The 17,011-nt window shown below is 49.6% G+C and overlaps 1 protein-coding gene across 2 annotated transcripts in view; it reads right to left on the bottom strand.

Annotated features, from left to right (window-relative positions):
* The window catches only part of LOC106599366 (zinc finger SWIM domain-containing protein 5), a 49,704-nt gene that overhangs the window by 14,556 nt on the left and 18,137 nt on the right, over positions 1–17,011 (bottom strand). For both annotated transcript variants that reach the window (XM_014190566.3, XM_014190567.3), the window contains exons 2-3: positions 1,330–1,686; positions 71–219 (exon numbers count right to left, since the gene is read on the bottom strand). In XM_014190566.3, coding sequence (XP_014046041.1) covers positions 71–219; positions 1,330–1,686 — 506 coding nt within the window. The remainder of the gene's footprint in view (positions 1–70; positions 220–1,329; positions 1,687–17,011) is intronic.

The raw sequence follows: 17,011 nt of genomic DNA, 5'->3' as shown, positions 1-17,011 counted from the left end.
CATCCGGGATGAATTTTGATACTGAATATTCATGCATGCAGAGACAGACAGACAGGACAGACGTACGTACCTTGGCAAACATGGAGTTGAGCTGCTTCCCAGAGCCGTAGTACCCTCCCTGGGACAGGAACAGTTTGACTTGCTCCCTGACCTGCTCCTCATCCAGGTGCCAGCAGTTGTCATCATCAATGCTGGCCCCTGCCGTGGGGTCCGGGGCCCCTGGGAACACAAACAGAAAGAGACAAAGTCAGACCAAGGATGAATTAAAACCATAACTAAAGCTAGCAGGCCCCAAAACATGCCTTATATCAATAAGCACTGTCAGACACACCTCAAATCTAACCTCATATAATACAACGTTTGTTCCTTGAATATTTTTCCAATTAAGCAAACAGCTAAAAAACGTAAACAATGTGTCACCCCAGGTATGTAAACCCAGGTATGTAAACCCAGGTATGTAAACCCAGGTATGTAAACCCAGGTATGTAAACCCAGGTATGTAAACCCAGGTAGGCGTCCTTTAGGTAGCACCAACACCCAGTAGAACCAACTGAAGTCCTGCCAAGTCACTGTTGTATCCGAACGTTCACATTCCACAATCAAACCCTCAATCAAATCCTGCTTCTTCATTGTCAAGTGGGCTCCCACTTCAACACACCGACAGCAAACACCAGGAGACTGGGCGATGGACTTCCTTGTTAAGAGGCTGGGGTGGATAAATATTTTGATAGTGATGTGGACAGATAACAAGCTGCAGAGTTCCCCTGTATTCATCCCAAACTGCACCCTATTTCATATATAGTGTACTACTTTTGCCCAGAGTATGGGCCCTGGTCAAAAGTAGTGCACTATATAGGGAATAGGATGCTATTTAAGACGCAAACTCTGTTTTCCAGACTAGAGGGATAACTGGGGGCTGTTCATGCTGACGTCTGACTTTCTTTTTTACTTAAAGAAACAGAAAGCACCAGCAGGCCGGGAGACTCTGGCATCAAACGAGTTGTTTGATGCCTCCGAGTCCTGGCTGCTGCTTTGGTATCGCAATCAGTACTCTGTCAGGACTCTGACTAGACATCACACCTTGCTCTTCAAGCCCACCAGAGGAAGATGGGGTAGAAACTAAGGAATGTAAGGGACTAGCAGAGGCTCTGGGTAAAGCACAATACCTGGTCATCTGGTGGCAGGTATAGACTGTAAAACCTTGTTGTTCTGTCTAAATTCCTGTGCTAAACATGAATCAACTGTTCACCAAATGCACACTTTATGTGAACATGGGGACCTTATGTTAAGTCCAACAACTGAAGTCTTGGTGTTGTGTGTCTTTCTTACCATGGACCTGGTTGATCTCAGAGTTGGACGAGAGGATCTCGTCGGCTAGTTTCTGGGCAGTGGGCAGCACCTCTGTGTGGTGTGCTGTGATGAGGTACTGGACCAGCTTCTGTAGCTGGTCTCTGTTCATCTGGAACAGGGTCTCTGAGATGGGCAGCCGCAGCTTGACCTGCTCCGGCTTCCTGATGCGGTACAGGGACAGGGCCACCACGTGGGCGCAGTAGAAGATGTCTCGATTGCCGCAGCCGCAGGTGACCGAGGTGATCTTGCAGCGGTCGAAGCTGATGGCCACCTTGTGGGTGACCTCGGGCTCCGACTGGGAGGCGGGCTCCGTGACTGTGCCACTGAGGTGGAAACCTGGAGAGACAGAGAGAGGGAGAGAAGACCGGTGTCAGCAGACTTAATCAACATTGAAATGACTGCTGTGATTTCACATCTTCCCCTTTAGCAGTACATTCAGCTGAAGAATTGTTGGGACTCAGCACTCTAAAAGTCACAAGTCACATAAGTAATGAAGGGGTTGTCAAAACATTCTGGCAATGTACACACAAAGAATCCTGCAAACTAACATGTGATTAAGTTAACCTTTACAAAGAGAGCACCAGTTTGCAAAAGAAAAAAAGGTCATCTACCCCCAAAGCACTCTGGGATTTAGCTAGCAGTATCATAATCAGTTCAAGAGAAGCTAGAAGTTCAAGCCACGTAGTACACGGTCTTAAAATAAGAAACCTGAGGGCAGGCTACAGCTCATATAAACCATGTTTGTAGTTTAGTTAGCTGATAAGATGTGAAATACAAAAGGAGTAGATAAGATAGTGAAGGAAAAAGTGGATACTAGTTAAATACATCTGGACCACATGAAACAGTTTCTTCAAAGGAAATGCTCCTGCCTGCTTGCGAGGTTCTGGCATATTTGAGGTTTTGGAAGTCAGTTAGTCGGTTGTTGAGGGGCAAAGGGTGGGGAGAGGAGAGAGCGCATGCAGTAAAAGGGATGGTAAATGGGTGTGTGTCTGATAGAAAGTCTGGCAGCTCACTTTGACTGGTAAATTATTAATGCAGGAGGGAGACTCAGAGAGGGGCTGGGAGAACAGAACTAAATTACTATATCACAGTACCCCAACAAACCATAGCAACCAGGCCTGCTCCCTGAACTTAAACACATTCTATTTACTCCATTTCTATGCTCCCTGGCTGCATGACTAATGGCTAGATGCCAGGTGACCCATGATAGCAGATTGAATGTGAATAAAGGGTTGTAGGACCTGACCCCTGGCTACCCATAGTACACACTGGACATAGGTACACTACACCCCATAGAGTGGTATATAAAAAGCCCAACCTACAAACCTTCAATGTAGAGAGCTCAGCTAACCAAGGCTAACCTAATAAACACCAACCTGTCTGGTGAACTGTAATAGACCTGGAATGCCTAACACACACACGTAAGCTCACTCCCACACGCAAGCTCACACACACACAAGCTAGTTCACTCTCACACACACACAAGCAAGTTCACTCTCACACACACACAAGCAAGTTCACTCTCACACACACACAAGCAAGTTCACTCTCACACACTCACAAGCAAGTTCACTCTCACACACACAAGCAAGTTCACTCTCACACACACAAGCAAGTTCACTCTCACACACACACAAGCTCACAAATACACAATTAATTATAGGGTTAGACTAGTGAGACAGGGGAGTAAAGCCTGCCGTTCTCTTGCCAAATCCCACAAAAGCCTTTTCCAGATGAGCTCTTCTGAGAAACAAGCCCCCCTCTTCCCCTGTTCTCTTTTTCTTGGGGGGGGGTCAACGTCCAATTTACTGCCAAACCCTTTCAGGCTGAGACAAAACCACAGGCCCATCTGATTAAGGAGAGTTTATGGTGATGTCTGTTTTCCTTTTGATAAAAGAAAAGGAGAGGGGCTACCCCTATGTGTTGCAAATGACTTGCAGCACAATACAGAGTTCAAAGTGAATTTGGTGAAAGACAAAGATGCATGGAAACCTTGTGGAGAAAATGGCGGACTTTTGTGTTTACTGCACCCATTTTTCTTCCATTCAGTCATCAAATCTTGTACTGTACAAGTACGGTCTTGGTCTACTTCCAAGGCAGTCTGTAAAACTGGTACTGTATATCAATATGACAGAAACAAGGGAACAAACTAGTAAGATGTGGGATAAGGGTCATTACACGGTAACAGAGTGATGCTGAGACTCAGATTCTTCACTTTAAAGTGTATGTCAAACAAAAAACAATGACTGCGAAATTAAACCATACAACTCTATGCACAAGGCCTACTTGGGAACAATTTCCACAGAATAACAAAAAAATATAAATAAATGTACTTGAAGAACAGTCAGTAGACGCAAACGGAGAATTCTAGCTTCTGGAATAATCCTTATCCTATATATCTAATATGTTAGCAGGTTGTTGATGTTCAACAGTCAGTTCATGTTGCTTTATGTATTTAGCCAGGATAGTCCAGTCACACTTGGCACTGTTTTCCTGGGAGTGGTTTCACAGCAAACTTACAGAAAGTAGGTATGCCATAACCCTGCCTAATAAATGTAGCAATTTATGAAACAAACCAAAGTGGAAAAAAACAGAGGTTTGCCAACTCTGTTACTGCTCACCACCATATTCCTCTATGGCAGCTCTGTGTGATGTAACAGTCAGGCAATAAAGTGGACGACACAGAGGAGATCGAGGAGGTGACTAATGTGTTTTAAATCAGAGCGAGGTGGTAACACAGGCACACACTGTAGATGACTTCACCATTCTTACTCTAACTCCACAACGGAAAGAGAAGATGTACAGTACACTGTACATGATGCCACTCATAATACCTAAATTTTTACCGTTCCACTAATCCGATGACAGAGGACATGTACACTCAGTATCAGGGAGAACCAAACCCTCTAGTCAAAGCCTTCTGCCATACACCTCTGAGGATATCTCAAAGGGATCTAACCCCCAGTCTACAGAGAGGGAAGGTTGTTTACAGGGGGAAAAAAGTGATCTTGTAGATTGAAACACATATGTAGAGTAGTGCTGCGTCTTTGGCAGCTGCACAAGAAGAGACATGCATAGGTTTTACAATATATCAAGATGTCTCCCTAACTCGAATGAACAAGGCCTGACCACCAACAACAGTCCCTCTAAACTGCGCTTGTGCGCGGTCACGCACTTCCTCCAGGACTGGCGCGCCGAGGAAATGACATGCCGCGCAGAGACGCAAGAGACTGAACTTTACTAAGTCCGCCCCATTAGTTTGTACCATATAGATCTTTTTTTTTTTTTTTTTACTGTGATCGAGTCAACATTATATCAGCCCAATATTCAATGCAACAAACCAAAACAAATCTAACTTTGCAAGATTAAGTCTGATGTTGTTGACAGATCGCAACGGAGTAGAATTCTATTGGCTGCGCTTTTCAGATCAGAGCTACGAGTGTGCACATTTGTTGCTATTCTTTGCTAGTTAGCGAGTTATTAACCCAGTTATAGATAAGTATAGGTCAGCAATGTGGAGTTACTGCTTTCTACAAGAGCACAAAACGTGTAGGCTACATTTAAAGCTGTCTTTGAAAAGCCAGTCAGGTAAAAAGCTTGTTTCGTAAATAAAGGGGCAGTGTTGTATTTTGAGACCAGGCTTGAATATGCAAATAAGCCAATAGGCAGAGTGTAGACTACATTGCATAATTTTCTGTATGGTAATAATAATTGTATTTTGTGAAGTGGTTTCTTGCATCGTACAACACAATACAAAGCAATTTACAGTCACCTATTTAGCCCATGGTGTTACAGACCAAGTAAAAAATCATGAGTTAATGTCAAGCCCTTCATAAGGTAAAAACGTTTTTAAAAGTCTCATGCAATGTAGGCCTGCATTGAACACTACATATAGGTTACTGTAGGCTTATCATAGAAATCAAAAGCTATTTCCATGTGAAAATGCTATGGGATTTGCTCCATTGGTTTTGTTGGTAGGTCTACATTATGCTCAAATAGCCACAATAGCCTATTGGCTACTGTCTAAAACTGTAAGTTGCACAAAATTCTCACAATGTTCAAGTTTCCGCTCACAAGACCTAAAATTTGCTCAGGGCCCCCAAAAATTTGAGGGAACATTGCTGACAACTATACGTAAAGTACCACAACATTGTGCTACCTATGCATATGTAGTCAGACCGAGGGGCCTCGCTCACCGGTCAGTCACTGTATGTAGAGTGGCTGCAGACTGCAGTATGGGGCCTGTGCTCGGTGTAAGGGTGACTATGAGGCCCTATCTCCGTGCTGCAGCGTGGTGTGGGTCTGAATCTGACAGTTGCTGCAGTGCCACAGCCTGCTGCTGGTTAAAGAGGGGCAGGCTGGGTAAGGTGGCTCCTCATCTCCTTTCACAGTGTTCCCTACAGTAGAGAGCCAGGCATCTGCCGCTGATGGACATGAAGGGCCCTCCTCGTCTTTCAGCCAGGGGCTCCCGTTTCCCCCCCAGTCACCCCAACCCCCGCCCGTCTTTTGTTGGCCGGCCGCATCGCTGAATGTGATCCTGCAGTCCCTTTCTGCTGCTCTTTTCTTTTCGGTCTTTCTTTAAAAGCTCAGGGCAATACAATCCCCCTTTACGTTGAACCCTCCTTCCTTCCGCATGGTGTGTGTGTCCTTTCTGGACCTGGTCTAGAACCTGCACACAGTGACTCTCTTCTAGATGAGGGAGGGGTGTCTGGGTGTCCTGAGGACGAGGAGGGTCTGGGTGTCGTCAGCAGGTGGTATGGAGGTGTCAGTTCAGTCACAATGCAAGATGCTGCTGCTGTATCAATCAGTCAGGGAGTGATGGTGGGAGGAAGGGATGGGATGATGGGAGGGAGGGATGGAGGGATGAATGGATGGATGGAAGGTGGGAGGGATAGTGGGAGGGATGGTGAGATGGTTGGCGGGATGGAAGGATGGTGGGAGGCATGGAGGGAGGGATGGATGGTGGGCGGGATGGATGGTGGGGTAATCAACACAACACTCTGCCACGGCTAATATGGGTCAGGCCAGCACTCCGCACACTCTGTGGCAACTCTCAATTGTCTCTAGGAAGAGTCCCAGCAGGTTGCCATGGCCAGCCAGGCATAGAGGAGGAGAGGACAGCTGATTGAGGAGGGGGAGGACGGACCATGTGGCAAACACGGCTGGCTTATTTATCGTACACAAGCTTGCGGCGATACAAGACGCTGTGCGTGTTTGCTATATACAAGCTTGTTGGGGCTCCCAAAGAAAACAGCAGGGAGAGAAAAGTGACGGAGGACGAAACAGGTTAGGCGGACGCCAGAGACCGGGTCAGGGGTAGCAGACGCCAGAGCCCGGGTCAGGGGTAGCGGACGCCAGAGACCGGGTCAGGGGTAGCGGACGCCAGAGACCGGGTCAGGGGTAGCGGACGCCAGAGACCGGGTCAGGGGTAGCGGACGCCAGAGACCGGGTCAGGGGTAGCGGACGCCAGAGACCGGGTCAGGGGTAGCGGACGCCAGAGACCGGGTCAGGGGTAGCGGACGCCAGAGACCGGGTCAGGGGTAGCGGACGCCAGAGACCGGGTCAGGGGTAGCAGACGCCAGAGACCGGGTCAGGGGTAGCAGACGCCAGAGACCGGGTCAGGGGTAGCAGACGCCAGAGACCGGGTCAGGGGTAGCAGACGCCAGAGACCGGGTCAGGGGTAGCAGACGCCAGAGACCGGGTCAGGGGTAGCAGACGCCAGAGACCGGGTCAGGGGTAGCAGACGCCAGAGACCGGGTCAGGGGTAGCAGACGCCAGAGACCGGGTCAGGGGTAGCAGACGCCAGAGACCGGGTCAGGGGTAGCAGACGCCAGAGACCGGGTCAGGGGTAGCGGACCACGGGTAGCGGACGCCAGAGACCGGGTCAGCGGTAGCGGACGCCAGAGACCGGGTCAGGGGGAGCGGACGCCAGAGACCGGGTCAGGGGGAGCGGACGCCAGAGACCGGGTCAGGGGGAGCGGACGCCAGAGACCGGGTCAGGGGGAGCGGACGCCAGAGACCGGGTCAGGGGGAGCGGACGCCAGAGACCGGGTCAGGGGGAGCGGACGCCAGAGACCGGGTCAGGGGGAGCGGACGCCAGAGACCGGGTCAGGGGGAGCGGACGCCAGAGACCGGGTCAGGGGGAGCGGACGCCAGAGACCGGGTCAGCGGTAGCGGACGCCAGAGACCAGGTCAGGGGGAGCGGACGCCAGACACCGGGTCAGGGGTAGCGGACGCCAGAGACCGGGTCAGGGGTAGCAGAGTGCAGATGAATCAGTGTGTTGCCAGTTCTAGTCAAAGCAGCACTAACCACAGTAGGAGGCTCTTGACACTGCAGTATAAATCACTTCCCATCAGGAGGCCAGCTCTGAAGGAGGCCAGCTCTGAATCAGCTATAGGGGTCAGATCTAAAAGCAGCAGCTGAAGCTCCCTTGTCTCTTCTCTGGACCACTACTTAACACTCTGGGGCTGTGATATCACACATTAAGAGGTCCCTAGCCTTCTCACAGCGCTGGCTTTGTTCACTGTGACAGAGATATGCAAAACCATGGTCACAACCATTAGATATAGCATTTTCCCCCAGTTATTCCCCATACTGTTGTAATCAAGGGGCCAGGGTAAAGCCCCTAAACAGATGAATTTCTAACAAAGGTGAAATGAATGTTTGGTTCTGGGAGCCCTGCCAGCCCCACAAAGCTGATTTGATCCTGAGCAGAAGCACATGGCCGTCTGTCTCTGGGGAAGAGCTGTGCTGTGGGGGAGGAGCCTGGATGGATGCAGCATGCATGGATGCTACATGAACAATATGACTGAGCCAGGGGAGGGAGGGGGTTTGTTTCAGTAGGCTTACTCTTACTCTACACCATCCTGTCCGTCCTCCATCCATCCATAGCACCAAGTGACTGGGTTTGTGCCAACAGTATGTAGTTATAACGAGGCCTGATATGTCTTAGTAGGAGTTAGGAGGAGAGAGGCAGTGAGACATTGAGACATTTGAGTCCAGCTCAATGATCCATCTGCTGCAGTGTCTAATAGTCCTAATAATTCATCTGGGGGTGATGCTTCTAATGCAGCTCCTCCAGCCTGGACCCATTTACTCTGCTAACCATCTGTCTACTGCAGCAATGGCTGCTTGCTGGATGCAGTGGTGAGGTTGGGGTTATACGTGTAGGCCTTCCATAGCCGGTGAGCGGGAAGAGCTGAGGATATGAGAGAGAACCCCCCCATTAATTTGCTCCCTCCCTCCCTCATTCACCGCTCCCTCACCGGGCCTGCACCATCTGCCACTCCGCCCACGTGGGCCCCACCAGCCAATCAGAGGGAAGTCCCTCCCCGCTTCTAAACCATTAACCTCTAATCAGCTATGGAGGCTGAGCTGGAGATCTGTATGCCAGGCAGGCAGGGAGCTGGGCCAACACAGCACGCACAGTACAGCCTCCACAGCCTAGGACCCCCCCCCCCCCCCGCTCTGCCCATTCCACCGCAACTACATACCAGCCCACCTTCCATCTGTTCCAGCAGCATGGAGGTTAACACAGCACCCCAGCCCACCTTCCATCTGTTCCCGGAAGCATGGAGGTTAACACAGCACCCCAGCCCACCTTCCATCTGTTCCGGAAGCAAGGAGGTTAACACAGCACCCCAGCCCACCTTCCATCTGTTCCAGCAGCATGGAGGTTAACACAGCACCCCAGCCCACCTTCTATCTGTTCCAGCAGCATGGAGATTAACACAGCACCCCAGCCCACCTTCCATCTGTTCCGGAAGCAAAGAGGTTAACACAGCACCCCAGCCCTCCTTCCATCTGTTCCGGAAGCAAGGAGGTTAACACAGCACCCCAGCCCACCTTCCATCTGTTCCGGAAGCAAGGAGGTTAACACAGCACCCCAGCGCACCTTCCATCTGTTCCGGCAGCAAAGAGGTTAACACAGCACCCCAGCCCACCTTCCATCTGTTCCGGAAGCAAAGAGGTTAACACAGCACCCCAGCCCTCCTTCCATCTGTTCCGGAAGCAAGGAGGTTAACACAGCACCCCAGCCCACCTTCCATCTGTTCCAGCAGCATGGAGGTTAACACAGCACCCCAGCCCACCTTCTATCTGTTCCAGCAGCATGGAGATTAACACAGCACCCCAGCCCACCTTCCATCTGTTCCGGAAGCAAAGAGGTTAACACAGCACCCCAGCCCTCCTTCCATCTGTTCCGGAAGCAAGGAGGTTAACACAGCACCCCAGCCCACCTTCCATCTGTTCCGGAAGCAAGGAGGTTAACACAGCACCCCAGCGCACCTTCCATCTGTTCCGGCAGCAAAGAGGTTAACACAGCACCCCAGCCCACCTTCCATCTGTTCCGGCAGCAAGGAGGTTAACACAGCACCCCAGCCCACCTTCCATCTGTTCCAGCAGCATGGAGGTTAACACAGCACCCCAGCCCACCTTCCATCTGTTCCGGAAGCAAAGAGGTTAACACAGCACCCCAGCCCACCTTCCATCTGTTCCGGAAGCAAAGAGGTTAACACAGCACCCCAGCCCACCTTCCATCTGTTCCGGCAGCAAGGAGGTTAACACAGCACCCCAGCCCACCTTCCATCTGTTCCAGCAGCATGGAGGTTAACACAGCACCCCAGCCCACCTTCCATCAGTTCCGGAAGCATGGAGGTTAACACAGCACCCCAGCCCACCTTCCATCAGTTCCGGAAGCATGGAGGTTAACACAGCACCCCAGCCCACCTTCCATCTGTTCCGGAAGCAAAGAGGTTAACACAGCACCCCAGCCCACCTTCCATCTGTTCCAGCAGCATGGAGGTTAACACAGCACCCCTGACTCCCACCCATCTATCTCTACACAACAGACATGCATATGCACAGACACAGCAGTGCATTCAGCATCTCACAAGGCCCAGGGCCCGCTGATCTGATAAAGGCCTGATTGATTCATTTGTGATTTCCTAACAGCGCCATCATGGCCCCAGCACTGGGAGCCATTTGTCATGATCACATTCAATTGATTTCTGATTCGCTTGAATTCTATGCGATGGCATAGAGGGGGAAAAAGCTTTAATCAACTCCCTTTCACTGGGCCTCCCTTAAAACACAGGCACTGACGTCTACGGAAATCTAAGATAAGACGCATCAGCCAATTTCCCATGATGTGTGTTGAGCTTTTAGGCTAGTCGTTGAGTTGGGGGGGGGAATACAAATCGGAGCTATAGCTAGCAACGCCGCACTGGGGAAGATCAAAACAATCATTTAGCGCCCGATGCAAACCAGACCTGGCTGAAGTGCCTTTATTCTGCTGCTGATCATTCATAGATTCAGGCAGGAGAGCAGTCTTAGTGGAAGAGATAAATATGAACGAGAGAGTGAGAGAGAGCAGGCTGAAAGGAGAAGATGAATCGTAGCACATTGGGACGGGCCGTAATCACATACAGATGTCCTGCTTGAGATAAAAGAACGCTAGCTCTTCAACTGGAGGCTGACAGAATGGGAGGGGGATATCCCCTCATTGTTATTTGGGCTCAAGGTCTTCATGGCTGCCATACTAAAAGCAGAGCTGAGAAAGCATATTCCGTTTCCCTGGCCAATTCAAGACATTGGAGGAGGCAACAGTGAATGTTCCCATGTGCGTGGAAGGTACATTTAAATTCCCCTTGACTGGCGCTGTGCAATGTGTAGCAGAGAAAACAAATACAGTATATCCAATGTTCCTCACAAACAAACACCCTGGGTTGTTCCAGTCAGTACACAGTACTGCACTCATGGGGCCTTGGTTGATGTGTAGAGAAAACAGGCCAGCCTTCTCCTCTCTCCTGTGTGCGAGCAAACCTCTTACCCAAGGCTAAACAAAAAGATTGAGATCTGGTGTTTCGCTGCTCTTGTTTGCCTCGCATTGTTCCTTGGCCTTGTGTGTCGAGAGACGAGCTGCAGGTAGAGGGCTGGCTGCTAGCTGAGGGGCAGCCAGGGTGCATACGAGAAGCTGACAGCTCCCAAAGGTCACCAGGCTGCATTTATCCCCCAATTACTAACAGATCAGGTCAGCTCCTCAATGCCTAGCGATGCTCTTATCAACCCCCTCTAGTCTCTCTACAGCTATGGCCCCTCATACACCCAGCTAACACTGGTCTTTCATTACGTGTGCCCTTAAAATGTAAGGATTCCTGTTTAATATGCAGGCAACCATCTGCCACCGTCTTGTTGCGATTGACAAGGAGCAGTCAAGGCAGCAAAATGCCTCTTGTGAGGCGTTTGTTCTTGAAGCACGGTCGGCGGTGCTTGATAAGTGTGCATTAAGAGGCTTATATTTCATAAAACTCACAAAAGAAAAAGATGCTGCCGTCGACGACGTGAAAATGTGCAAAGAATAGCAAGTGGCTAAAGACAGAAACAGGCTCTGAAGTTAGCGTTTGTTCTGTTGACAAAGAGAAAAATGTATAGCGCAAATCTAATCGCCACTTTTGGCATAACTTATTAACCCCTTCAGTTGTAAACCAGTCTCAGATGGAAAGAAACAAAAACAATGAAACTTCAAGGAAGACAAATCAGCTTTTAAAGTCTGAAGATACTGTGAGCTTGTCAGACACAACCCCCCCCCCCCACAAACCAAACCAGTTCCATAATGATGCGGAAGCTAAGAGTAAATGTACAGCTGAGGCGAGATGAACTGACGTCTCCATTGGTCCATTAACAAGATAGCAATCCCTGATCCGCAATTGGGCTTCTGGTTGACTTCATAAAATGCTCATCAAGCCAAGCTTAGCGTCTGGACCAGAAAAAAACCAGAGGGCCTGACACAAAGGATGGGGCACGACGTGAAGCCTCGTCTTGCATGCATTCTGATGCTGCCTGGGACCCTGAAGGTGTGTTGTATTCTGTAAAGACAGGCTTCAGATCAGCTGAAGCAAAGGCAATGTAATGGCGGCAACTGAAATGACCACTCATCCCCTTTCCCCCCCTTCCTCCCTTCCTCCTCCAACTCCCAAACTCCTCATTATCTAGGCCTATCCCCCCTCCTCCCTTCCTCCTCCAACTCCCAAACTCCTCCTTCACTAGGACTATCCCCCCCTTCTTTCAGCCCTCCCTACATTTGTTTCAGGGGACTGCCTTGCCTTGTGAGCTGGTATGCACCCTGAAAAAAGCCCAGCGATGCGCTAGCGGCCCGCTCCCCTCCGCATGCACACAGTACAGTCTTAATCTCGCCGTGACCTGCTTTATTCCCCCTGAACCGGCTGCCCACTGGGCCCAGGATTCACAGGAGCCCTTTGTTCTCGCCGGGTCTGTCTAGGCCTCAGGCAAGGGCCTGGCTCACCACAAAGCTTAAACAGCGGTTAGCAGGCGTCAGCTTGGAAGCAGGGTCCTGGACACCACTGCCGCTGCCACTGAGATGCTGCATGCAGAAGAAAGAGGAGGAGGAAGAGAGCGGAGGAGAAAGAGAGCGGAGGAGATGTGTGGAGAACAGAAAGGAGATCCGGAGACAACAGGGGGGTGCCAAAAGGCATTGATGGCGCTCGGAACACACTCGCTCCCGGTTACCCAGCACTGCGGTGAAGCGGGATGTTATTTAGTGAGAGGGTGCGACAGGCTGGTTTTGGCTGGGACCTTTGAATGGGTAGTGTGTGCTGGGGAGTGTTAGGATTGGAAGAGGCTCCTACAAAAGACAGACAGAATCCCAAGTCCCTGGTTAGATTACATCACCCATGTTATTCCTTTCTGTCAATCACTGAGCCACCGGAGCATTGCAATGTGGGAGAAACGCTATAACTGTGGCCGTGGCAAAGTAGCCATTTCAACAATGCAATGGTAATTTCACAGTCCCTCTAAACTGAACTTGTATCTTTGTGATATTTGCCACCGGATTCAGTAAGTGAAATATCAGTCTCTCTCTCCAGCAGAAAACACCAACATGTGGCGTCCATATTATAAAGATTATAACAGGGGATTTGTCTTTGCTGTCAGTTTATTTCAGAGCACAAAAACAAGTGAACTCAATAACCTGGGGGACAGGACAAAAACTGACACCAGCCCATTCAGGCCCGCACCAAATAATGTCAAACGTTCACACATGCGCATGCAGCCAGAATAAAAAGGCAAGGCTCAGTAAACAATACCACACAATGCACTTTGGCTCTGTTCTGTTTACAAAGAAAAGGCCTTATCGCTAGAGAGCCGTTCATTCACATGGCCCTGACACTCTGAAAAAGAGCAGCTCACCAGTGACAGCCCCTCTAAGGGGAGCACTGACGGACACAAAGCTAGCCCGCTCTATGGACCCACCGGACCCCCACTCTAAAGTACCAGATTCCACACAGACAGAAGGACATCATTAGTAGAAACTAGCCTGCACGGAGGCGACGTAGTTCTCTGTCTCCCAATAAGCTACCAAGCATGTGAGCCTGCGCCGTAATAGGAGCGTTGGTTGGTATGTTCCCTGGTTTCTGCTTACTATTTCTTTCTCTTCCTCTCGTTCCACATAGACGGCTCTGCATTGTATGCCATGTCTATGGGTAAATAGAAGCCTTCCATGGCGCTCCATTCAGGGCAGACAGAGGCCATGTCATCGGGGTGGCAGATCAGAGAGTCGGGGGGAGGTATATGCATTCAGTGCCCTTTAGGCTGCGATGCCTGTATTGATAGGCACACCCCCCCCAAAAACAATCAAAACAATAGGCCAGATAGGCCAGTGGAGAAAGACAACTTAAGACTAAACCAACAATGATGCAAGCTTTACAATTCTGGATGTGTAGACAATGGGTTCCAGTAAAAACAAGCATGGCCAGTGTGGAAATCCAAGAACTGAGCTGTGTGTGTCATGCTGCAGTGCCGGAGAGAACCTGAAACACCAACTATCATTAGACAAGCTAGAACTCTTACGTGTGAGTAATTCAAATATACACTCCACTACATACACCTATTAGCTACCATTCGCTCCACAGCTCCCCCCCCCCCCGTACTCCAATGCTTCTCATTTAAGCTCTACTTGAAGAGAATGGACATTGATACAAGTGCTTTAAAAATGACCTGTGCCTTCATCCAGCAGAAGCGTTTTGAGTAGCTTTTGGACCAGCCGTAGCGTTCTCGCACAAAGAGAGCTTGATTAATAAGCATGGCTCCTTTTCCGGAGAGCGACAGAAAGGAAAAGGCCATCTGAAAGGCACTTAAAGACAAATTATGTAGATTTAAAACACTGCTTTGGTCACCGGGGATACTGTGGTGAATATTCATAAAGCAGCACTCCAGACTGGTTAAAGAGCCTCACCTATGAGAGGTCACCACAGAGAGACAGCCAGCAAATCAACTTCCCTGATTTGGCTTGAACCCGCCTCCTCTCCACCGAATAATGAAACTGAGAAACTTTTCCTGACATTCGGTCTCTTTATTATGTAATACAGAGATCCAATAAATGAGCTACTTTCTGATTGGATACTATATGGAATTCTTTGCTGGTAATAACCTGAACTAGCTTCGGACGGTGGCGACATTGTTTTCTTTCAGGTGCCATTAACCACAGTGGCACAGTAATCTCAACTACATGGCTTAGTTATAATACAGGGCTGTTCTGTTCACCTCCTCCCAGTCCCTCCCTCTTCACATTAAGGTCGCTGCCATCACAAAAAGACACCAAGCCCTAACAACAACGTACGTTGTGGACTGGGCAAGCGCCAGCTGGACCCGCCTGACTTGGCACACGTCGGTGGTCGTCCTTGGGGGAGTTAGCTGTTAGCTGGGGGATACAGCAAAGCAGAAAAGCCTGATTTCAACGGGGTCCGTACTCAAACTACTTTCTCTTCCTTCCTTGTGAGAAGTGGGGATGTTTTTTTAAATAGGTTTTCTTTCTCTTTGTTTTCCTTCACCAAAGTGAATAAATGGGAGGAATGGGCAAAAGAAAAGCTCTAGGCTGGCTAGCTGCCCTCTCCCACCCTGTTATTAAAACATCGTTTTTTACCTGATTACAGACCTGACTAGGACCGGGCAGGCTGTTAGACAAACACTGGCCACTCCAGTAACAACACCGCTATTAGTACTACAGTACACTACTAGCACCAGGTAATTAAACACACACACACACACACACACACACACACACACACACACACACACTTAGTTGAGAGCCAGGCAACCTTCTACTATGTATCTCTCTCTCAAATCTCAGCTTAGCGCTTCTTCCTGTATCGGCACGCAGCGACCGGCCACGCTACACTGCTCAGCCTAAACCCACACATGGAAGAGGATCATACACCACTATGCTCAGGAATGTGGATGTGAATGTGGATTGTGAAACCCCCTTTATGCTGTGGGGTATCGAAAGCCAGGAAGCTCCCCCTTGAATTGTTTCTGTCTGTTCAGACATATCGCCTGGAGAGGAGAGCCAGGGAAGGGGAGGGCTACTATGTGAAATGAGGGGGAGAAAGTCGATCCCACAACTAGATTAAACGTAGGTATTTTGCGAAAATAATTAACTCATGGAGGAGGAAGCAAAAAAAATAATGTGCTTAAGGGGGAGGGAGAGAAAGTCTTGGAACTCCCACACCACATGGGTGTGGTAATGAAAGTTTCCCCATAGCCCTGCAGAATATTAAATCATGGGTATGGTTGTAGAAGTGGGCAGCTGCCTATCAATTTAGCCTGGATACAGACAGAGAGCAGGAGAGAGGCTCCGTTCCTTACTCAGCAGGAGCTGTCTGCCAAGGCCCAGTGGAGTCAGGCAGGGGGTAGAGGGGATGCAGGGTGGTGGCACACCCCCTACCCAGGGCCACGTGCCAAACACAATGACCCACAGAGCTGCCAGGGCACTGTGTCTGCTGGGTTCGGTGTGTGTGTGTGTGTGTGTGTGTGTGTGTGTGTGTGTGTGTGTGTGTGTGTGTGTGTGTGTGCGCGTGTAGGAATGTGCATGTTTGCATTCCAAAGAGGCATGCTGCCTCCCTCGCCACAGCAACAGCAAGAGGAGAGTTTGGACTTTGCTGAAACAGAGGGAGGAAGGGAAGGAGGGAGCGAGCGAGGAGACAGGGCGGACCGAAGAGGGAGGGGAAAGCGACATCAATGGATGAAACTGGGCAATGAGCCAAGCTCCGGCATTACAATACAAAGAAGAAAAAAACGGAACATTTAAGGAGAGAGGAGAGAGAGAGAGAGAAAGAGAAGGGCAGGGAAGGAGAACGGGACAAGAGGCAGTGTGCTAGTGTGTTGTGTATCTGGGGGTGAGGCCAATTCTATTATCACTAGTCGGAGGGTAAAGGAAGAAGCTCTCTGGTGGGCTATAGTGGACGGCTGGCAACACAGCCAATGACATAGGGCGGCGCACAATTGGCCCAGCGTCGTCCGGGTTTGGTCGGGGTAGGCCATCATTGTAAATAAGAATTTGTTCTTAACTGACTTGCCTAGTTAAATAAAGGTTAAAACAATAAAATAATAACACAGCCAGGCCACGACTGGAATAAGAACAAGAGAATCACGAGGAGGAAAAGCTTTTGATATTCTGTTAAAGAAGAAATAACTTTCTTCCAATAACATTGCAGAGTGCAACATTCTAAACTACCTCGCAACACAACATAATGTTTTTCAGTATTTTGAACCAAACTCCTTTGTGAAAGCACAGCAAAGATAAACAGCTCAGCCCATCTCCATGCTCCACCAGGCACCATGCAGACAGACAGTTAGCCTCATGCTCCA

The sequence above is a fragment of the Salmo salar genome, chromosome 03 (assembly GCF_965601325.2).
Source record: "Salmo salar chromosome 03, fSalSal1, whole genome shotgun sequence".
Lineage (NCBI taxonomy): Eukaryota > Metazoa > Chordata > Actinopteri > Salmoniformes > Salmonidae > Salmo > Salmo salar.
The sequence above is the reverse complement of the archived record's forward strand: the minus strand, read 5'-3'. Positions and strand labels throughout refer to the sequence as shown.